The sequence below is a fragment of the Aotus nancymaae genome, unplaced genomic scaffold (genome assembly GCF_030222135.1).
Source record: "Aotus nancymaae isolate 86718 unplaced genomic scaffold, 86718_ANA_hifiasm-v0.15.2.pri h1tg000017l, whole genome shotgun sequence".
In the NCBI taxonomy this organism is placed as follows: domain Eukaryota; kingdom Metazoa; phylum Chordata; class Mammalia; order Primates; family Aotidae; genus Aotus; species Aotus nancymaae.
The window spans coordinates 14497206-14515946 of NW_026988429.1; the positions used below are offsets into that span (position 1 = coordinate 14497206).

General features: G+C 46.8%; 1 protein-coding gene across 1 annotated transcript in view; it reads left to right on the forward strand.

Moving 5' to 3' along the window:
* Window positions 1-984: 984 nt before the first annotated feature.
* LOC110568864 (metalloprotease TIKI1) overlaps window positions 985-18741 on the forward strand; it is a 64017-nt gene continuing 46260 nt past the window's right edge. The window contains exons 1-2 of the mRNA XM_064377971.1: window positions 985-1092; window positions 13294-13854. Of these exons, the coding sequence (XP_064234041.1) occupies window positions 985-1092; window positions 13294-13854 (669 nt within the window). The remainder of the gene's footprint in view (window positions 1093-13293; window positions 13855-18741) is intronic.

Here is an 18741-nt window from a genome sequence, read left to right on the forward strand (position 1 = left end):
TTTTTTTCTTTTTCCCTGGGAGGTCGTCCAGTTTCTATCAGATTCTCAAAATGGACAGCGACTTAAAGCAATTAAAAACCACTGCGACAAATGCTCCTGCAAACATCACTCAGAAGTTAATCGCGCAGAAGTCTGGACTTTAAAAGGTGGTGGTAAGGTGCTCTCAGGCATGGGTAGGAGGTGCGGGAGGCGGGGTACAGATACTTGCTTTCATAATTTTCTTCTTGAAGGACCAATGCTGTGAAAAATCCTCAGTGGGGTTTTGGAGCCAAAAGGGAGCGACTGCAGTTTGAAGGCCTGCTATGTGCGCCAACGAAGGTGTTTCTCATAAATGTCCTCTTTTAATCCGTGCGGCAATCCTCTGAGTTCGGTGTTAACATCCCTAATATTATTCCCAAAAATATCTTAAGAGGGCTCTCAATGGAGTGCTGGCTTCTGTGGTCCTGGATTTTCAGTGGATGCTCATACTGACCATTCCTCTCTCTCTCTTTTACATTCAAAACTTCCATGTGATTTCTTTTGTTTTAAATGAACTTTCCTTTATAAATAGCCTTTCATTTATTTTGTCTCTTTCAATCAAGAGGCACCCTCCTCTCAAAATTGGTAGCAAAAGCACAGACGTAAACGCGGGAACCAATGCGATTTTAGGTTGAATTTAGGACAGCGGTGGAACTTCACATTTCCCTTCTTGCGGTCACACGAGATGGGCGGCAGCCCCGGCAGGGTTTGGCGGGAGAAACGCGGTTCTAGACTCCCGCGGCCGCCTAGGCGCGGGGCTGACCGGCGGGGGTGGGGTGGGGTGGGGCGGGGTGGGGTGGGGGGAGGGAGGTCGGGGCTCGGCCCCACGTGGCCGCCGCTGCCTGGCTCACCCCAGCCCCGCCTGGAGGCGGCCCTGCGGCCCCTGCTAGCCCGGGGCGGGCGGCCAGCCACTGCTCCCCTACTCCTTCCCTCCGCGTTCCGGGCCTCGGAGCCGCCGTGAGGAGCATGAGTCCCTGGAGCTGGTTCCTGCTGCAGACCCTCTGCCTCCTGTCCACGGGCGCAGCTCCGCGGCGCGGGGCGCCCGGCGCCGCCAACTGCGATCTCAAGCCCCAAGTAAGGCGCGCGTCGGGTGCTGGAGAGCCGACCTCTCTGCACCTCCTTGGGATAGTTTCCTTCCGAACCCCGCGAAGCACCGCTCTCGGACCCCGAGCCTATTTCCGCAGCTGGGCTTCCACCTCGCACCGCGGCGCCCCTTGCTCGCGCACCTTTCCGCGCCCTCGGTTTCCCCTTTCCGGCGGGGGCGCAGCTCGCTGGCTCCAGGAGACTCAGTGCCCTGGCCTTTGCCCTCCGCCAGCCCAAGGGCGTCAGGGAGGGCCCCTGGGGTCCCGCCAGCCATTTTCGCAAGCTTTCGGGGAACGGATCTGCGAGAGTGTAGCGGAGCAGGAACTTGGGCATATTTATTTGAAGTTTCTTCTTCCCTCTCTTCCTTAAGCGTTTATTTTATCTACTCTTATCAAAATATTAACAGCGCTCTGCAGCTGCTTGATTTAACCTTTATATGTTCAGTGCCTGAGTTAGAAGGGATTTTTTGGAGTTGAATCCGTTTCCCTTGTTTTACTGTTGTGGGAAACTGACACTCAGCAGGGGATCTGTGTGCTCCAGGTCACAGAGCGCGTTGGCAGAGTGACCGCTGTCTGAGCCTTGCGTGTCCAGCGGGGCTCTTTAGATGTTCTCACCACTGTTTTGCGGGTGAGGGAGACCCAGGCAAGGGAGGCCCAGTGACCTGCCCAAGTCCACACAGCTCTGTAGCGGACAAGTCTTGCATCTCCGAGGCTGGACCTCTTTCGAGATGAGTATTTCCTTCTCTGATCGGTTTTCCTACGCTAGGACTTGTCTGTGGTTCTCAAGTCCCTCTCTTCTGAGTGCGGCATAGGTTGAATTTCGCGCATGTGTGCCCGTGGGTTTGAGCTCTGCGCGTCCCTGGCTCTGAGGAGGGCCATGCCAGGCTTACTCTTCTGGTGCGCCCGCGACGCGGGGGACTGGAATTTAGAGCTCGGTTCACCTTTGATGACACCTGGGGAGTTCCCCGGTCTGCCTCCACTCCTGGCCATTCACAATTTTATTCCTCATTTCAACTACAGCAAAGCAGAGGACGGCCAAATAGAGCCGATCCTGGAGCTCAGGGCTGGCTGGGAAGACGCACGATATTCTCCTCTCTAAGGCGCCGCAGGGCTGCGGACCGCCCTCTACCAAGGCAGCAGGTGTGGCAGCTGGATAGGGGAGTCTGCACCAGGCACGGTTTCAAACCCTGTTGCGGTGTGGCCGCTTTTTGCTTTTTAGACAAGGTAGGAGTCCATCTCCTCACAAGAAGGCATATTGTCTTTCACTTCTGCAAAACGTATTACCAACTGGTAATTATGGCGGGTGAGTCTGGATAAGGTCTCTCTTCTTTCGAATCTGTCTTTATGAGTCCTTTATTCCATCGGTTGTCCCACCTTTTGGTCTCAGGACTCTTTTACATTACAAAAAAGTATCAAAGAAACCCGGCTTGGTGGCTCACTCCTGTAATCCCACCACTTTGGGAGGCCGAGGCGGTCGATCGCTTGAGCCCAGGAGTTGGAGAGCAGGCTGGGCAACATGGCAAGACCCGTGTCTCTACAAAAAACAAAAAAAATTACCAGCGTGGGGACTTGTGCCTGCAGTCCCAGCTACTCCAGAGGCTGAGGTGGGAGGAAGCCTTGAGCCTGGGAGGTCGAGGCTACAGTGAGGTGTGATTGGGCCACTGCACTCCAGCTTGGGTGAAAGAGTGAGACCCTATATCCAAAAAAAGTATTGAAAACCTCAAAGACTTTTACTTTATGTGAATTAATGGAGATGTTAGTAAAACACAATGTAACACACATTCCATTAACCATCAGAGCAGTGACCTCGTTACACACATGTAGCCTTCAGGAAATTCTACAGTACCTTGTGAGAAAATGAGGGTGAAGGAAAATATCTTCATTTTATGAAAATAGTTTTGACCTTACAGATTCCCTGAAAGACTCTTGGGGACAACCCACAAGTCCCTGGACCATACTTTGACCATTGCCGTTCTATTCTGTGGGCAAACTCTGTCTTACCCCCTGTGGAATTGAGAAGGCCAATCAGTGGCATGTATGCCTGACCCACATGCTGCAAGGGCATTGTAGGCGGGTCCCTCAGTGGGTTGGGGTCTTGAGATTGCAGAGTGGAAGCCCTGGGATCCAGCCTCCAATCCAGTGCCACAGCCCCTATAGGATTCTGCAGGATTGTAGGCTTGAGAGCTGGTTTGGTTTTCATGGTTGGTTAATCATTAAGAGGTCTTTGATCCCAACTTGGCCCCTAGACACTGCAGGGCTATCCTGAGCACCACGCAGGTTGAGTTTCTTTCTTATCAAACAGAACTCTTAGTGTTCTTTGCTATTCCTGCCTGATGCCTTTTATACTTGCTCTTTCTTCCCCTTGGAAAGTTCTCCCCCCATTTATTCACAGGCTTGCTCCCTTACTTCCATCAGGCTTTGGCTCAAGTGTCTCTCAACGGGCTTCTTCCTGATTAGTAAAGGTGATGTCAACCTCTGTCACCATTGCCATCTGCCTTCCCTGCTTTATTTTGCTCTGGAACACTTAATCACCATCTGATAAAAATTTTTGTTTATTGCTACCCCTTCCCCTATGTCACCTTCGTAAGGGTAGGGATTTTTGTTGATTTTGTTTGCCTCTGCATCCCCAGTATTCAGAAGAGTGGCTGGCCATAACAGATGCTCAATAAATATTTGTTGAATGAAAAGGATAAAAAGTAAAGCCAGCTTCATTCTGGCTGGTCTGCCGAAGGGGAATCTTGGAAAAGTGCAGTTATTGCAGGTCTGGGGATGCTAGGATGGAAGGCGCTGAGGAGGTGCTGGGTGTTGGGAGTTAGCTTACAGTATGCAGTTGTCATTGTGCCTTGTTCTTTTTCTTTGCATGGACTACACAGGTGTCTGTTAAAATCTCAGTTTAATTCAGAAGCTTGTAGGTTCTGTGTCTCAGTCACCCACAGCCATGTTTTATCTCTTTATTTTTTCTTTTTTGAGACAGAGTCCTGCTCTGTCACCCAGGATAGAGTGCAGTGTCGTGATCATAGCTCACTCTAACCTTGAACTCCAGGCCTCAAATGGTCCTCCTGCCTCAGCCTCCCAAAGTCTTTGGATTACAGGCATGACCCATCATGCCTGGCTGTCTTTTCCTTCTGGGAACAGTTGCAACAAGTTAGAAGGGACATGTTAATAGTGGTTCAGTTTTATTATTATCATTATACTTTAATTTCTGGGGTACACGTGCAGAATGTGCAGGTTTGTTATATAGGTATACATGTGCCATGGTGGTTTACTGCACTCATCAACAAGTCATCTACATTAGGTATTTCTCCTAATGCTCTCCCTCCCCTAGCCTCCCCACCCCCAAGAGGCCCCGGTATGTGATATTCCCCTCCCTGTGTCCATGTGTTTTCATTGTTCAACTCCCACTTATGAGTGAGAACATGAGGTGTTTGGTTTTCTGCTCTTATGTTAGTTTGCTGAGAATGATGGTTTCCAGCTTCATCCATGTCCCTGCAAAGGACATGAATTCATCCTTTTTTATGGCTGCATAGTATTCCATGGTGTATATGTGCCACATTTTCTTTATCCAGTCTGTCATTGATGGACATTTGGGTTGGTTCCAAAGTCTTTGCTATTGTTAACAATGTCATAATAAACACATGTGTGCATGTGTCTTTATAGCAGAATGATTTATAATCCTTTGGATAGGTTCAGTTTTTTTTCCTTTCAATCATCCTAATGTTAAAATCTATGGATTCTTCTAACTGCCATATATTTTAATAGTGAAATAGGGTAGTAGAGGTTTTTGTTTTTGTTTTTTTCCATGAAGACAAATAGTCCTACCTGAGGATATCAGTGTGAGAGAGGCAGAGGCAGTTGCACCAGTACAGTAAGTGCAAGGGTCCGGGGGGCTCGCCAGTGGGCAAGGTAAGATAAGAGCTTCCTGATGAGAAGCCCTGAAGACTCTTCTTTCAGCCTATCCCTGCCGAGGGCATGCCTGCTAGGGCAGGATCAGTACTCCGCAGGAATGGTTATTGGTGCACACAGTGGGAATCAGGGTCAGAACAGGACTGTCTGCATTGAAGAAATTCTATATGATAAGATACATTTCTTTAAAAAACTCTTTTTGAGCTCCTATGTAGTAGTATATGGCAAGTATTTCAGTATTTGGGAATGTGAAGGTGAATAAGATATGGCACTTGGCATAAAAAAGCATAAAAGCCCCTGAATTGTGTTAACCTGTAAAGAGAAGATGGGAAAGGTGGCACCTGAGGATGTAACAAGGTCCATGTGGTATTAATCTGGAAAACCATCTGGGATCGGGAAGGCGAGCTGGACAGAGCCTTTCTAGATTCGGAGTCAGGTGGCGCTCCTGAGCAACAATATAACTAGCAGGGTATTAACTGAAGAAAGATATGACTCTGAATCACAAGTAAAGTCTATTGCATGTTAAGGCTGCATAAATATGGTGTTTAAAAGCCAAGACTCAAGAGCCAGCCTACCAGTCCACCACCTTAGCACAGGACATACTTTTGCTCCCACCATACCACTAAAACTCTTCTTGTCTAGGTCCCTAGTGACCTCAACGTTGCTCAATTCAGAGGCCAGTTCTTAAATTCTTGATTTGGCCTGCCATCCACATTTAACCCACTTGCTTATTTTGTGCTCCCTGAAGTACTTTCTTCAACCAGCCTCCTACTCTTCTGATTTTCTTGGCAACCTTGCTGGCCACTTCTTCTTCTCCCTTGCTAGCTGCTCTTCTTTCTCCAGACTTCTTAGGGTGAGAGGGCCCAGGGTCCACTCCTAGACCTTTTCTCCTGCAGGCATTCTCTTGGAGACCTTACGTGGTGATGATACCCTCATCTTTACCTCTGGCCCAGGCCTCTCCCAGGCTACCAGATGGACCTTGGCACTAGGTTGTGTTTGACATCTCAACGGGACAGGTCCGAAACCAAATTTCTGACCTTCCCCTGCAACCCTCTTTCACTCCTGTCCTTCTCCATATCTGTTAATGGTAACCTCATCCTTTCATCAGCAAGTCCTATTTTCTTTTCTTTTTTTTTTTTTTAATTTTGAGATAGGGTCTCACCGTGTTGCCCAGGCTGGAGTGCAGTGGTGAGATCATAGCTTACAGTAGCCTTACCCTCCCAGGCTCAAGCCATCCTCTTACCTCAGCCTCCTGAGTAGCTAGGGCCAGAGGTGCCTGCCACCATGCCTGGCTAATTTTTAAATGTTTTTAGAGACAGGGTCTTGCTATGTTGTCCAGGCTGGTCTCAAAATTTTGGGCTCAAGCAATACTCCTTCCTTGGCTTCCCAAAGTGTTGGGCTTACAGGCATGAGACACCATGCTGGCCAGCAAATCCTGTTTTCTAGAGTATATCCAGAATTTGATCAGTTGCCATCAATACTGTCACTCCAGGATTATTTTGTCAAGTTTGATTATTTTGGTAATGTCCTAAATGACCTATTTGTGTCTGCCCCCATCCCTCTATTCATCCCAGCCTCCAGGGCGATCCTTGCAACACGCTGTCAGCTGATGTCACTCCTCTCTCAAAAACCTGGGCTAGCTCCCATCTGACTCAGTTGAAAGCCTGAGCCCTTCTAGGGGCCTTTCCACGACCCCACTGATCCTGCATGGTTTGGCCTTGCTCACCTCTCTGACTTCTGCCTCCTGCTTTCCTCTTCAGCCATCCCTCTCAGTTGTGCTGGCCTCCTTGCTGTTATTCCAATACATGGAGGCCCTCTCTGCCTCAGGGCCTTTGCACTGCTGTTTCTGCCTCCTGGAGGGAATGGTCTTCTCTCAGATATCTCCATGGTGGGCCCCTCATCTCCTTCATGGCAAGGCTTAGATGTCTTTCCAGACATTCAGTGACTTTTCCGGTCCCCCTACTTAAAATCACCCCTGCAACCCTGTGCCACAGTACTCACTGTCCCTTTTCTGGGTTACTTGTTCTTGTTTAGGTTTTAGTTGTCAAATGACCCTTTACTGAAATGTTTTCCTTTGTGCTTCTTAACTAGGTGGGCATTCCACTGCGCCATGTTTGATGTCATCTATGATGTCACGATGGTGGTGGCCATCAACATTATAGCCCACAAACTGGGCAGTCCCCAGGATCTCTTTAATGGTTCCAGAGAGTTCTCTGGCTAAAGATCGGTGCTGCATCTGTTGAGAAATGTTGACAACCTCATTGAAAGTGATACTTCCACTGTGTTTAATGTTTTCCTGTTTCCAACTCTTGGCGGTTCCTTGAGGGCTTCAATGATCAGGGCAGAGGCAGAAGGCATCACCTCAATCTGGGCCTGTCTGTTCCGAATGGTCAGTTTCACTGTAATCCTCAGACCCTTCCAGTCACCAGTTGCCTTGGAAATGTGATCACCAACCTTATTTGGAGACAGACCCAGGGGGGCCGATCTTGGGGCCCAGCACAGACATGGCAGTGACTTTACCTGGTGCAACTCAGGTATACGACTTTGCTCTCGTTGGGGTCCAGCTTAGGCGGCATGGTGGAGGTGGCTGGTGTCAGATGAACCCAGATTTGGGACAACTGCAGAAAGTTATACCTTGGCCTCCTCCAAGCTGAAAGACTCAAAGTTGGCTTATAAGTTCTCCATAGCAATGAGCACCAACAGGGACCTGTGTGTCACTCACTGCTGTATTCCCGCTGCCTGGAACAGTGTCTGGCACGTGGTAGGCTCAGCAGAAGTAATTGTGTTGAATGCACGCAGTGGGACAGTCCGTGCAAAATGCTTCAGTGGAGCCTGGCACACAGTGAATAACTGCTCTTAGCATTAGTAATGTCATGACATGGCTAGAGGCCAGACGTGTGTGTGTGTGTATGTGTGTGTGTGTGGTGTGTGTGTTTTAAATCTAAGCATTTTCAGTGAAAAGATCATACAGTGACCTTATTTCTAGACCAGCAATAGTTGAAAAGGCAACAATAAATAAATAATAAAATGAAAATGGATGCATATTGAACAGACTGCTTTTGAAGGGAAATGCAGGTATTTTGAGGTTGGATGGGGGCCTTAGGCAGATTAAGTGTATTTGGATAAAAACAAACCAAAACTGCACCAAAACGAACCCCATCCCTCCATTATCCTGTGGTATGGGTTTGGTTTTCCTGGGAATATATTTGTTTGATATGATGGTGTCCTGATAGATGACAATGAATCGGATGCCCATGGGTTTAATAACAACATTCCAGTTTGCTTGCTGTGTCTCCCAGTTGGAAACCATGTAGAAGTTCTTGGGTAGACTGCCTGGAAGCTGTGCAATTAGATCTCTTATATAGGTCAGTGGCCCCAGACATTTCACCAGCCAGACCTCTAAATGAAGAAACGAATCAAACTAAAATTACTCTTTGAAGGCTGCCTCTACCTATTTGTAGGTAATAATTGTTACCCGTTTACAATTAACTAAAGACATAACTGTTACTGTCAGCTTTTCATTAGCATATATTATAGTTAACCAGTGTCTTCTGCCCTGTTGATCTAATTCTAAGCAACAGTGAGACATTTGATTGCTTAATTTGCCTTAGCAGGCTTTCTTGGTAGATGTGCAGTTTCCATTTCGTTTTTGAAGTATTTAAATAGCCCCAGGGACCCTCATTACTGCATAAGAGGATGCCTAGGGGATGGGGACCCTGTACGAGATTCATCTCTTAATATTACTTCAACAATCAATAATTAAAAAAAAATTTTTTTCTTTTTTTGAAACAGTGTCTTGCTCTGTTGCTCAGGCTGGAGTGTAGTGGCGTGATCTCGGCTCACTATAATCTCTGCCTCTGGGTTCAAGTGATCCTCCTGCCTCAGCCTCCCAAGTAAAGTAGCTGGGACTACAGGTGTGCGCCACCATGCCCAGCTAATTTTTGTATTTTTAGTATAGTGAGAGTTTCACCATGTTGGACAGGCTGGTCTCGAACTCCTGACCTCAAGTGATCACCCACCTTGGCCACTCAAAGTGTTTACAGGCGTCAGCCATCGCACCCGGCCTAAAATTGCTTTTCGAAAAAATGTATTTTTTTATTCTTTTATTTAACAATTACTTGTCTAATTTGTGTATTACCATAACTTTATGACAGGGCTTATTAATTTAACTTTTACAAATGTGGAAACTGGCTGGGCCACATGGCTCACGCCTGTAATTCCAGCACTTTGAGAGGCTAAAGCAGGCGGATCACCTGAGGTCAGCAGTTCAAGACTAGCCTGGCCAACATTGTGAAACCCCATCTCTATTAAATAATCAAAAAAATTAGCTGGGCATGGTGGCATGCGCCTGTAATCTCAGCTACTTGGGAGACTGACGACAGAGCCAAACTCCATCTTAAAAAAAAACCTTGGAAACCGCGGTACAGAGAAAGGAAGTGGCTTTAAAAAAAACTCAGTGGGGGGCTGGGTGCGGTGGCTCATGCCTGTAATTCCAGCATTTTGGGAGGCCGAGGCGGGTGGATCACCTGAGGTTGAGAGTTTGAGGCCAGCCTGGCCAACATGACGAAACCCCATCTCTACTAAAAATACAAAAAATTAGCTGGGCGTTGTGGTGGGCACCTATAATCCCAGCTACTCAGTAGGCTGAGGCAGGAGAATTGCTCGAATCCAGGAGGTAGAGGTTGCAGTGACCTGAGATTGCACCATTGCACTCCAAGCCTGGGCAATAAGAGCGAAACTCTGTCTCAAAAGAAAAAAGAAAAAATGAAAAGAAGGTTATGTAACTGCAACTTAAATGCCTTAAAAAACAAGATCAGGCCAGATACAGTGACTCACATCTGTAATGCCAGCATTTTGGGAGGCCTCGGGCAGATTACTTGAGGTCAGGAGTTCGAGACCAAGGCCGGGCGCGGTGGCTCACGCCTGTAATCCCAGCACTTTGGGAGGCCGAGGCGGGTGGATCACGAGGTCAAGAGATCGAGACCATCCTGGTCAACATGGTGAAACCCCATCTCTACTAAAACTACAAAAAATTAGCTGGGCATGGTGGCGCGTGCCTGTAATCCCAGCTACTCAGGAAGCTGAGGCAGGAGAATTGCCTGAACCCAGGAGGCGGAGATTGCGGTGAGCCGAGATCGCGCCATTACACTCCAGTCTGGGTAACAAGAGCGAAACTCCGTCTCAAAAAAAAAAAAGGAGTTCGAGACCAGCCTCGGCAACATAGTGAAACCCCATCTCTACAAAAATACAAAAATTAGCAGGGTGTGGTGGCGCATGCCTGTATCTCAGCTGCTTGGAAGACTGATGCAGAAGAATCACTTGAACCCAGTACAGAGGTTGCAGTGAGCTGAAATCATGCCACTACACTCCAGCCTGGTGAGGACAGAGTGAGACTCCATCTCAAAAAACAAAAAACAAAAAAACAAAACCAAAGTCACAGGTTTGGGGCTAGTGAGATGTATTCTATTTACACTTATGAAAATTTAGGCAACATTTACAAATTGAAAGATTTTATTTATCTCTTTTTTTATTTAAGATTTTATACTTAAAAATTAATTTTATTTGCTAATAGAGACAGGGTCTCACTATGTTGCCTAGGCTGCTCTTGAACTCCCAGCCTCAAGCGATCCTTCTGCCTTGGCCTCCTAAAGTGCAAGGGTAACAGGGGTAAGCCTTTGGTAGATGATGTTACTGTTTAAAATGGCCCCCAGTGTAGTGCTGAAGTTGCCTAGAGTGCGTAAGTGCAAGAAGGCTATGATGTGCTTTACAAAGAAAATACATGTGTTAAATAAGTTTAGTTCAGGCATGAGTTATAGTGCTTTCAGCTGTGAGTTCAGTGTTAATGAATGAACATTATATATTAAATAAGGTGCCGTTCTCTTCTCTCTCTCTCTCTCTCTCTCTTTTTCTCTCTTTCTTTCTTTCTTGATGGAGTCTCACTCTTGTTGCTGGACTGGAGTGCAATGGCGCCATCTTGGCTCACTGCAACCTCTGCCTCCTGGGTTCAAGTGATTCTCTTGCCTCAGCCTCCTTGAGTAGCTGGGATTGCAGACGTCTACCACCATACTCAGACAATTTTTGTATTTTTAGTAGAGAAGAGGTTTTGTCATGTTAACCAGGCTGGTCTCGAACTCCTGACCTCAGGTGAACTGCCCCCCCGCCCCCCTCCGCCCCCCACCCCGCCTTCTAAAGTGCTGGAATTACAGGCATGAGCCACCGTGCCTGGCCAATAAGGTGCCTTTCAATAGAAGCACACATAAAGCAAGGCTAAGTATTGATCAGTTGATGAAAATGTTACAAGCAGAGGCTCACTTAACCCTATGTTTCTGCTAGGAACTTAACCCTGTTTCTGCTAGGAACTTAACCCTGTTTCCACTAGGAACAACAGTTTAATATTTGCTCATCTTGTGTTTGTGGCAACTTTACAAACTATAACTACCATGAATAATAAGAATTGATGGTAGATTGAAACTTCATAATCCAGGGAAGCACGTTACTTAAAAGACTGAAGTCAAACCCTTTGGTAAAGGCAGTATGTTCCAAATATTTCTTTCTCCCTTTCTCCCTCCCTCCTTCCCTCCCTTCTCTCTCTCTGTCTCTGTCTCTCTTTCTTTTTCTGAGACAAGGTCTTACTCTAGCTCAGGCCAAAGCACAGTGGTGCAATATCCTGGACTCAAGCAGTCCTCCCACCTCAGCGTCCTGAGTGGCTGGGGCTACAGGCATGCACCACCACGCCCGATTAATTTTGGTATTTTTTTGTAGAGACGGTTTTGCCGTGTTGCCCAGGCTGGCTTCCTGAGCTCAAGTGATCTGCCCGCCTCAGCCTCTCAAAGCACTGGGATTACAGGTGTGAGTCACCACGCTTGGCCAAAATATTTTTTTTTCTATAAACCTGGATTTTCACATTTCCGGCTTTCTTGATACACTGTTTTTGTCACTAGTATGTCTGCCATTTACACCCCAATTCCTTGAGAGCTGCCCCGCCCACTTCTTTGTACAGTGCCTCTTAACAAACAGATACATTATAAATGCCAGTTGAGGCTGAGAGATACTCAGGGGCTGGGAGTGAAATGGCCTGGCCTCAGATGGACATGCACCACTGCTCAGCATTGTGCAACTGCTTAGAGATAATCCATCCAGCAGAGACCGTCCAGATCTCTGCAATTGAACCTGAAGGCTTTGTGAGAGAAAGGAATGTGATAGGATGATCCATGTCCTAAAGGGATGGGAGAAAACTATGAAATCAGGCTCTAGTTTCAACCTTGGCTGTATGTTGGGATCACCAGGGGAGCTTTAAAAGTATCATCTCTGTGATCGACACAGTGGCTCATGCCTGTAATCCCAGGACTTTGGGAGGCCGAGGTGGGCGGATCACAAGATCAGGAGTTTGAGACCAACCTGGCCAATACGGTGAAACCCTGTCACTACTAAAAATACAAAAATTAGCTGGGTGTGGTGGGGGGCAGTGCTTGTAGTCCTAGCTACTTGGAAGGCTGAGGCAGGAGAATCACTTGAACCCGGGAGGCAGACGTTGCAGTGAAGTGAGCCTAGTTGCGCCACTGCACTCCAGCCTGGGACACAGGGCGAGACTCCATCTCAAAAAAAGAAGAAAAAAAAAGGTAGCATCTCTGAGCCCCACCTCCAGCGATTCTGATGTGATTGGTCTGGGGTGGGACCCAGCGACTGGACTTTCAAAAGCTTTGTGGGTGATTCCCGTGCATAGCCAGAGTTTTGGATGCTGGTTTTGAGATCTGAAAAAGCGGGGACCATGAGATCTCCCTGAGAGACAATGGGCTTCTCAGGTGTCTCTTAGCTGGTACCAGGTATGTCCTTCAGGCCCCTGAGACTCACTTCTTTAACTCTTGCCCAGTTGCTAAGGCAGGCATGGCACAAGCTCAAAACTGGTGACTGCTATTGCTTTCTCATCTTGGAATCGACATTTTAATTGAAAAGGAGGTGGTCCCATCCCCTTTTGATTGAAAAGGTGGGTCTCACCCCAGACCAATCAGATCAGAATCTCTGGAGGTAGGACCCAGATATGTTACTTTTAAAGCTCCCCTGGTGATCCCAACGTACAGCCAATGTTGAAACTGGAGTCCTAACGAGCCCCGATTTCATAGTTTGCTCCTGTCTGTTTAGGACATGGATTGTCCTGACATGAACTCAAAAGTCTAAATCCTATTCTGATATCTTTTCTCTTGAAATGTGACTAATCCATTTCCTCCCACAGGTTCCTGACCACCCCTCCCCCCATATTATACCTTTATGTTGCATCTTTTTTTTTTTTTAGCAAAGTGAGTTGAATTCTTTTTTGTGGACCATTAAGCGAGACCCACCATCTTACTTCTTTGGCACGATCCATGTCCCGTACACCCGGGTCTGGGACTTCATCCCCGACAACTCTAAGGAGGCTTTCCTGCAGAGCAGCATTGTATACTTTGAGTTGGACCTCACAGACCCCTATACCATCTCAGCTCTCACCAGCTGTCAGATGCTGCCGCAGGGCGAGAACCTCCAAGACGTGCTCCCCAGGGACATCTACTGTCGCCTCAAGCGCCACCTGGAGTATGTCAAGCTCATGATGCCCTTGTGGATGACCCCAGACCAGCGCGGCAAGGGGCTCTACGCAGACTACCTCTTCAATGCCATTGCTGGGAACTGGGAGCGCAAGAGGCCTGTCTGGGTGATGCTCATGGTCAACTCCCTGACTGAAGTGGACATTAAGTCCCGTGGGGTGCCTGTCTTAGACTTGTTCCTTGCCCAGGAGGCTGAGAGGCTGAAGAAACAGACTGGGGCAGTGGAAAAGGTGGAAGAGCAGTGCCATCCATTGAATGGGTTGAACTTTTCACAGGTAAGACTCTCTTTGCATAAAAGACTTGGTGGCATTTGGTTGTATGGGTGAATCTGTTGAGTTCCAGTGCAGGTAATGGACCATGGGCATAGCTTGTCTAGAAATTGTCTTTGCTCAAAAATGCTTTTCCGGGGGGTTACAAAAAAGCCAGGTGGTTAGTTGTATCACTTACTTGAGTATTGCCAAGAAAGAAAACTTGTTTTTTCTTATCATTCCAACAAATACTGTGTGCTTTTAAAATGCATTTTAGTTGAGATCCTTCATTAAGAAGCTGCTTTGAGGCCAGGTGCGGTGGCTCACACCTGTAATCCCAGTACTTTGGGAGGCCGAGGCAGGCAGATCATAAGGTCAAGAGATTGAGACCATCCTTGCCAAAATGCTGAAACCCCGTCCCTACTAAAAATACAAAAATTAGCTGAATGTGGTGGTGTGCGCCTGTAGTCCCAGCTACTCGGGAGGCTGAGGCAGGAGAATTGCTTGAACCCAGGAGGCAGAGGTTGCAGTGAGTGGAGATCGTGCCACTGCACCATCCAGCCTGGGTGAGAGAGTGAGACTCTGTCTCAAAAAAAAAAGAAGCTGCTTTGAGAGATGTGGACATGTGGCTGCCACACCTGGTTGTCACAGGGCATGGCCTGGTTTGAAAATGATACTGGCCATTGCTGTTTTAGGTGACAGCAGTCTCTTTGAGGTCACTATTGTCCCTCTTCAGGTTACCGCCCCAGTTCCTTTCCTACACAGAGTTATGCTCCTCTTACCTATGGTTTAAAGATCCTACCCCAGGGCGTTGGAATTTAGGCTGATGTTTAAGAAGTTGGTTCTTCAATTCTCATAAGCGATACTTTATTAAAATGTCATTGTTGAGTTGTTTCCATGAAACTTGTTTAAAATACATTAGATACTTCTGGAGACCAATGGGAGTTTCGCATTATGAAATAATGTGTTCTTGTTTTGTAAGTATTCTCAGTGGGTGGCCTTGAGATTTTGCTCCTCAGAATTTGAGCTTACTGTTAATCCAAATAGCTCAGCCTTAGCAGATTTTGACATACTGAAGTAGGATCGTTATTTAAAAGGTGTAAGGACATGTAACAGCCTAAAAGTAATGTTCCTGAGTTGATAATTATATCTTTAGAGAACTTATCTTGCTAAAATTCTATAATATTAATAAGTACTCAGATGCTATTCTATATGCTATAGTATTTGTTTGGCACACTAAGATTTATAGATAAGGGATCATTAATTGTCTGCATTGATCTCCTGGGGAAGATTTTCTTTCGTTATCATGGAAACCCAAAGAGCCAATGTTATAACCTTTTCAATGTCTTCATTTAATATAATATTTTGAAAAAGAAAGGTGCTTTGATTTGCAGGCTTATTGATTTTGACCAGATGAGTTTGAAATTTGTATTTTAATCGGAGTCAAAGTCTTCTTTCATACTCCCAGTTGGGGAAAAAGTCTTGCAAGTAAAATATTAGCTCAAACAACGTATCTTTGAAGGAAGTTGTGCAACACTGTCTCTTAAGATAATATATTTAAGAGATATTTTAGAGCACTGTAATTATAGACTACAGTGTCACGTTGATTTTAAAACACATTCTTAGGGTTTACGTAGGTGTTTAAGATGTATAAACTAAATTTCTTATAAGACCTTGAAATTAAGCTAGCAAGATAGAGTTGTTTAAATTTAGGAGGAAAACATGACTTGTTCTTTTTTTTTTTTTTTTTTTTAATAAAGACAGAGTTTCACCATGTTGGTCAGGCTGGTCTTGAACTCCCAACCTCAGGTGATTCACCCGCCTTGGCCTCCAAAGTGCTTGGATTACAGGTGTGAGCCACCACACTGGGCCATGACTTGTTCTTAAGAGTCTTTTTTTCATGTAACTTCTCTATGTTTCATTTCTAGAGAGAAACCATAAAATATTCATAACCTGAGTATACAGCTCAATAACTTTTTTTTTCTTTTGGAGACAAAATCTCACTCTGTTGCCCAGGCTGGAGTGTAGTGGCATGATCTCAGCTCACTGCAGCTTCCACCTCCCAGGTTCAAGCGATCCTCCTGTCTGGGATTACAGGCACCTGCCACCACGCCTGGCTAATTTTTGTATTTTTAGTAGAGGTGGGGTTTCACCATGTTGGGCAGGCTGGTCTTGAACTTCTGGCCTCAAGCGATCTTCCTGCCTCAGCCTCTGAAAGTGCTGGGATTACAGGCATGAGTCACCACACCTGGCCTCAGTGTGTCACTTTCGACCGTCACTTAACTTCTCTGAACTTTAGATTTGTCATATTTCAATCGGGGATATTAAAACTTGCCCTACCATCCTGTTGTCAGAGGCAAATAAGAACAGCAAATTGGAAAGCACTTCATAAACATTATAGATATAAGCAGAAGGGAGTGAACATATAGTACCTAATGTGAGTCAGTCCTCGCTGATAATTTTACATTTAACTCTTGAACTTCTCAAGATGGGTGGTACCATTGATTTTGCATAGGGAAATTGTTTTTCTCCTTGGTTTTCCTTAGACAAATATTGTTTTATAAAGAAGTTAAAGGAAAAGAGGACAAAAGCATAAAACAAGAGTTAGTGGAGGTTGCAAGTAAGAGGCATATGGGCTGAATCCGGCTCGCAGCTCTGTTTTATGTGATTAGCATGCTATTTTATTTTTTCCTTTTTAATGACTAAATTGACAATATTTAAAAATTGAGAAATATCATATGGAGAACAGCCTGGTCTCTCTTGAGCCATCAGAAGATCTGGAGTACTGGAGCCATAATCCCAAATAGCAGCAGTTGGCTGGACTGAGCACTGGCTGCTCCCTTTAGATGGGGCCAATGTCGTCTTTCCAGTTGGCCACAGTCCCCACTCCTCCCTGTTGACTTTCACCTAGCCCTTTTGACTTCTTTTAACTCATCTGCCTGAACCCGGTAGGCCTCATGGCTCTTGGTTTGTGGGTTGTAGGTCCCTGAATCTAGTTGAAGTCTGGCAACAGGTTATGTCCCTGACACAGATGCCTGGATTTGATCTTGTCATCTCAGGGCAAACATCATCCTTGTCACTCAGTATTGAATCAACTTATGAATTCCTGTTCTCCTTCACCTAAAGTTCTTGCCTGCTTGGTACTGCCGGCTACATTGCTTTCCCTATGTGAAGGAAGCACATAGCTTGAACCTGGAGGCTCAGCGGAGTGGGCTTACCAGGGTGGTGTCTCACCTCCCCCTTGTCTGCCCAGGTAGGTTCCCCTAGGGAAATGGTCTTGCTAAATCCCATCTCCATGCTCACACATCACTAGACATCTATGGACAGGCTCTGGGCATGGGGCGTTGCAATGCCTGCTTTGCCCTGTCTAAACATAGGACTCTCCTACCAATGGATTGGTTGTCATCGTGGGGTGGGGCAGGAATCTGGGAAATCTCCAGTCTCCTCAGCATTGGAATCTGTCCTCTGGGACCCAGTCACGCCTTGGCTTGGGCTCTTTTTTGTCACATGCTGAAGGAACATGAATGCAACCAACAGTTGTGGAGTTTCCCTCTGCTTTCCACATGCAAGGCCTGCATCTTTGGGCTTTCGACATCCTAAGAGACAGTTAGTTGGTTGTAAAAGTCCTTTTGCAAACCCCAAGGTTGATGCCGAGGAGTTCTTATTTGAATTGCTATTATGTAAAGCATCACTTCTTTGTTACTGTTTACTCTTGCCAATAGATGGCACTAACATATTTCATATCTGCCCTTTTGGCTGTCACTCTGTACTTTTCAGTAAGATGGTCACTGCCAGTTCTTGTTCTTCGGGACCCTAACAACTGACTTTCTCTGCTTAAAAGACTCTTTCCCTCCACCCTGCACCGTAAAACCTTCAATAGTGGTTTAGGCCCAGCAAACATACTTTGAGATTGTATGAAACTGCAATTCTTGAGCTGTAGTTTTGGGGTATTGGAGAAGATGGGGACTTTGCTTCTTTGGAGCAAGTTGTCTTTAGTTTGGTTGGTCACCTAATAGAAGAAACGAATGACTCCAGGATGATTCTCTGGAAAGGTCCGGGGCAGAGTGGACTGGTGGAGGCAGCCCCGCTCCCCAGGAGCTCTGTGGTCTGGCTGGGGAGGAAGGGCAAATTCCTAGAAGGATGCCACCTCTCTCAGCCTGTGGTTACTAAGGGCTAGGTGGATGCTGGAGGAGTGGGAGCTGGGGAGGTGCTAGCTGTCCTGAGGAAGACTCCTAGGGAGGAAGGGGTCAGATTCTTTGAGGAAGGGGTGGCCTGCCAGGCCTAAGGGAGAGGATCCCCAGGATACTATGTGGTGGCTTGTGTTGTACTTTGCAGTCTCTGCATATTCTCACATTAGTGCCTGGGGTCTTAAGAACAAACCCTGAGGCTAGGAGGTCTTTGTTCCTAGAGGCCAAGGGAAGAGTGTGGGGCATCAGCCAGCAGAGGCCACTGGGGATGGTTTCCCGCTGGAATAACCCAGGAGAGGCCCACCTGGAGGCAGAGGGTGGGCCGGCTTGGGGTCACAGCAAGAATTAGCGCAGGACAGGCCTAGACTCTCAGACCTCCTGTTTCTAATCCAACTCTGCCTCTGAGTGTCATGCGGGATCCCTATTGACTTCAGTGGGGATGGCACTAGGTTCAAAAGGCTGAAGAAGAGACCCAGAGCCGGCAAATGAGACACAGTGTTTATTGAGAGGACTGACTTACAGGGTGATCCAGTGGCAGTGGGCTGGACAGGAGAATCCGAATCGCTGGTAAAAAGCATGCAGTTGAGATCGCACCTTCACTTAGCACCTGCACCTACATGGCAACCCTCATTTAACTCAAAGCAAAGGGCCTCAGACCCTTGTGTGGCCCATGTTCCACGGGATGGGCCAGGGGATCAGACGTTTCTTATAGATAAGGAATGAATCT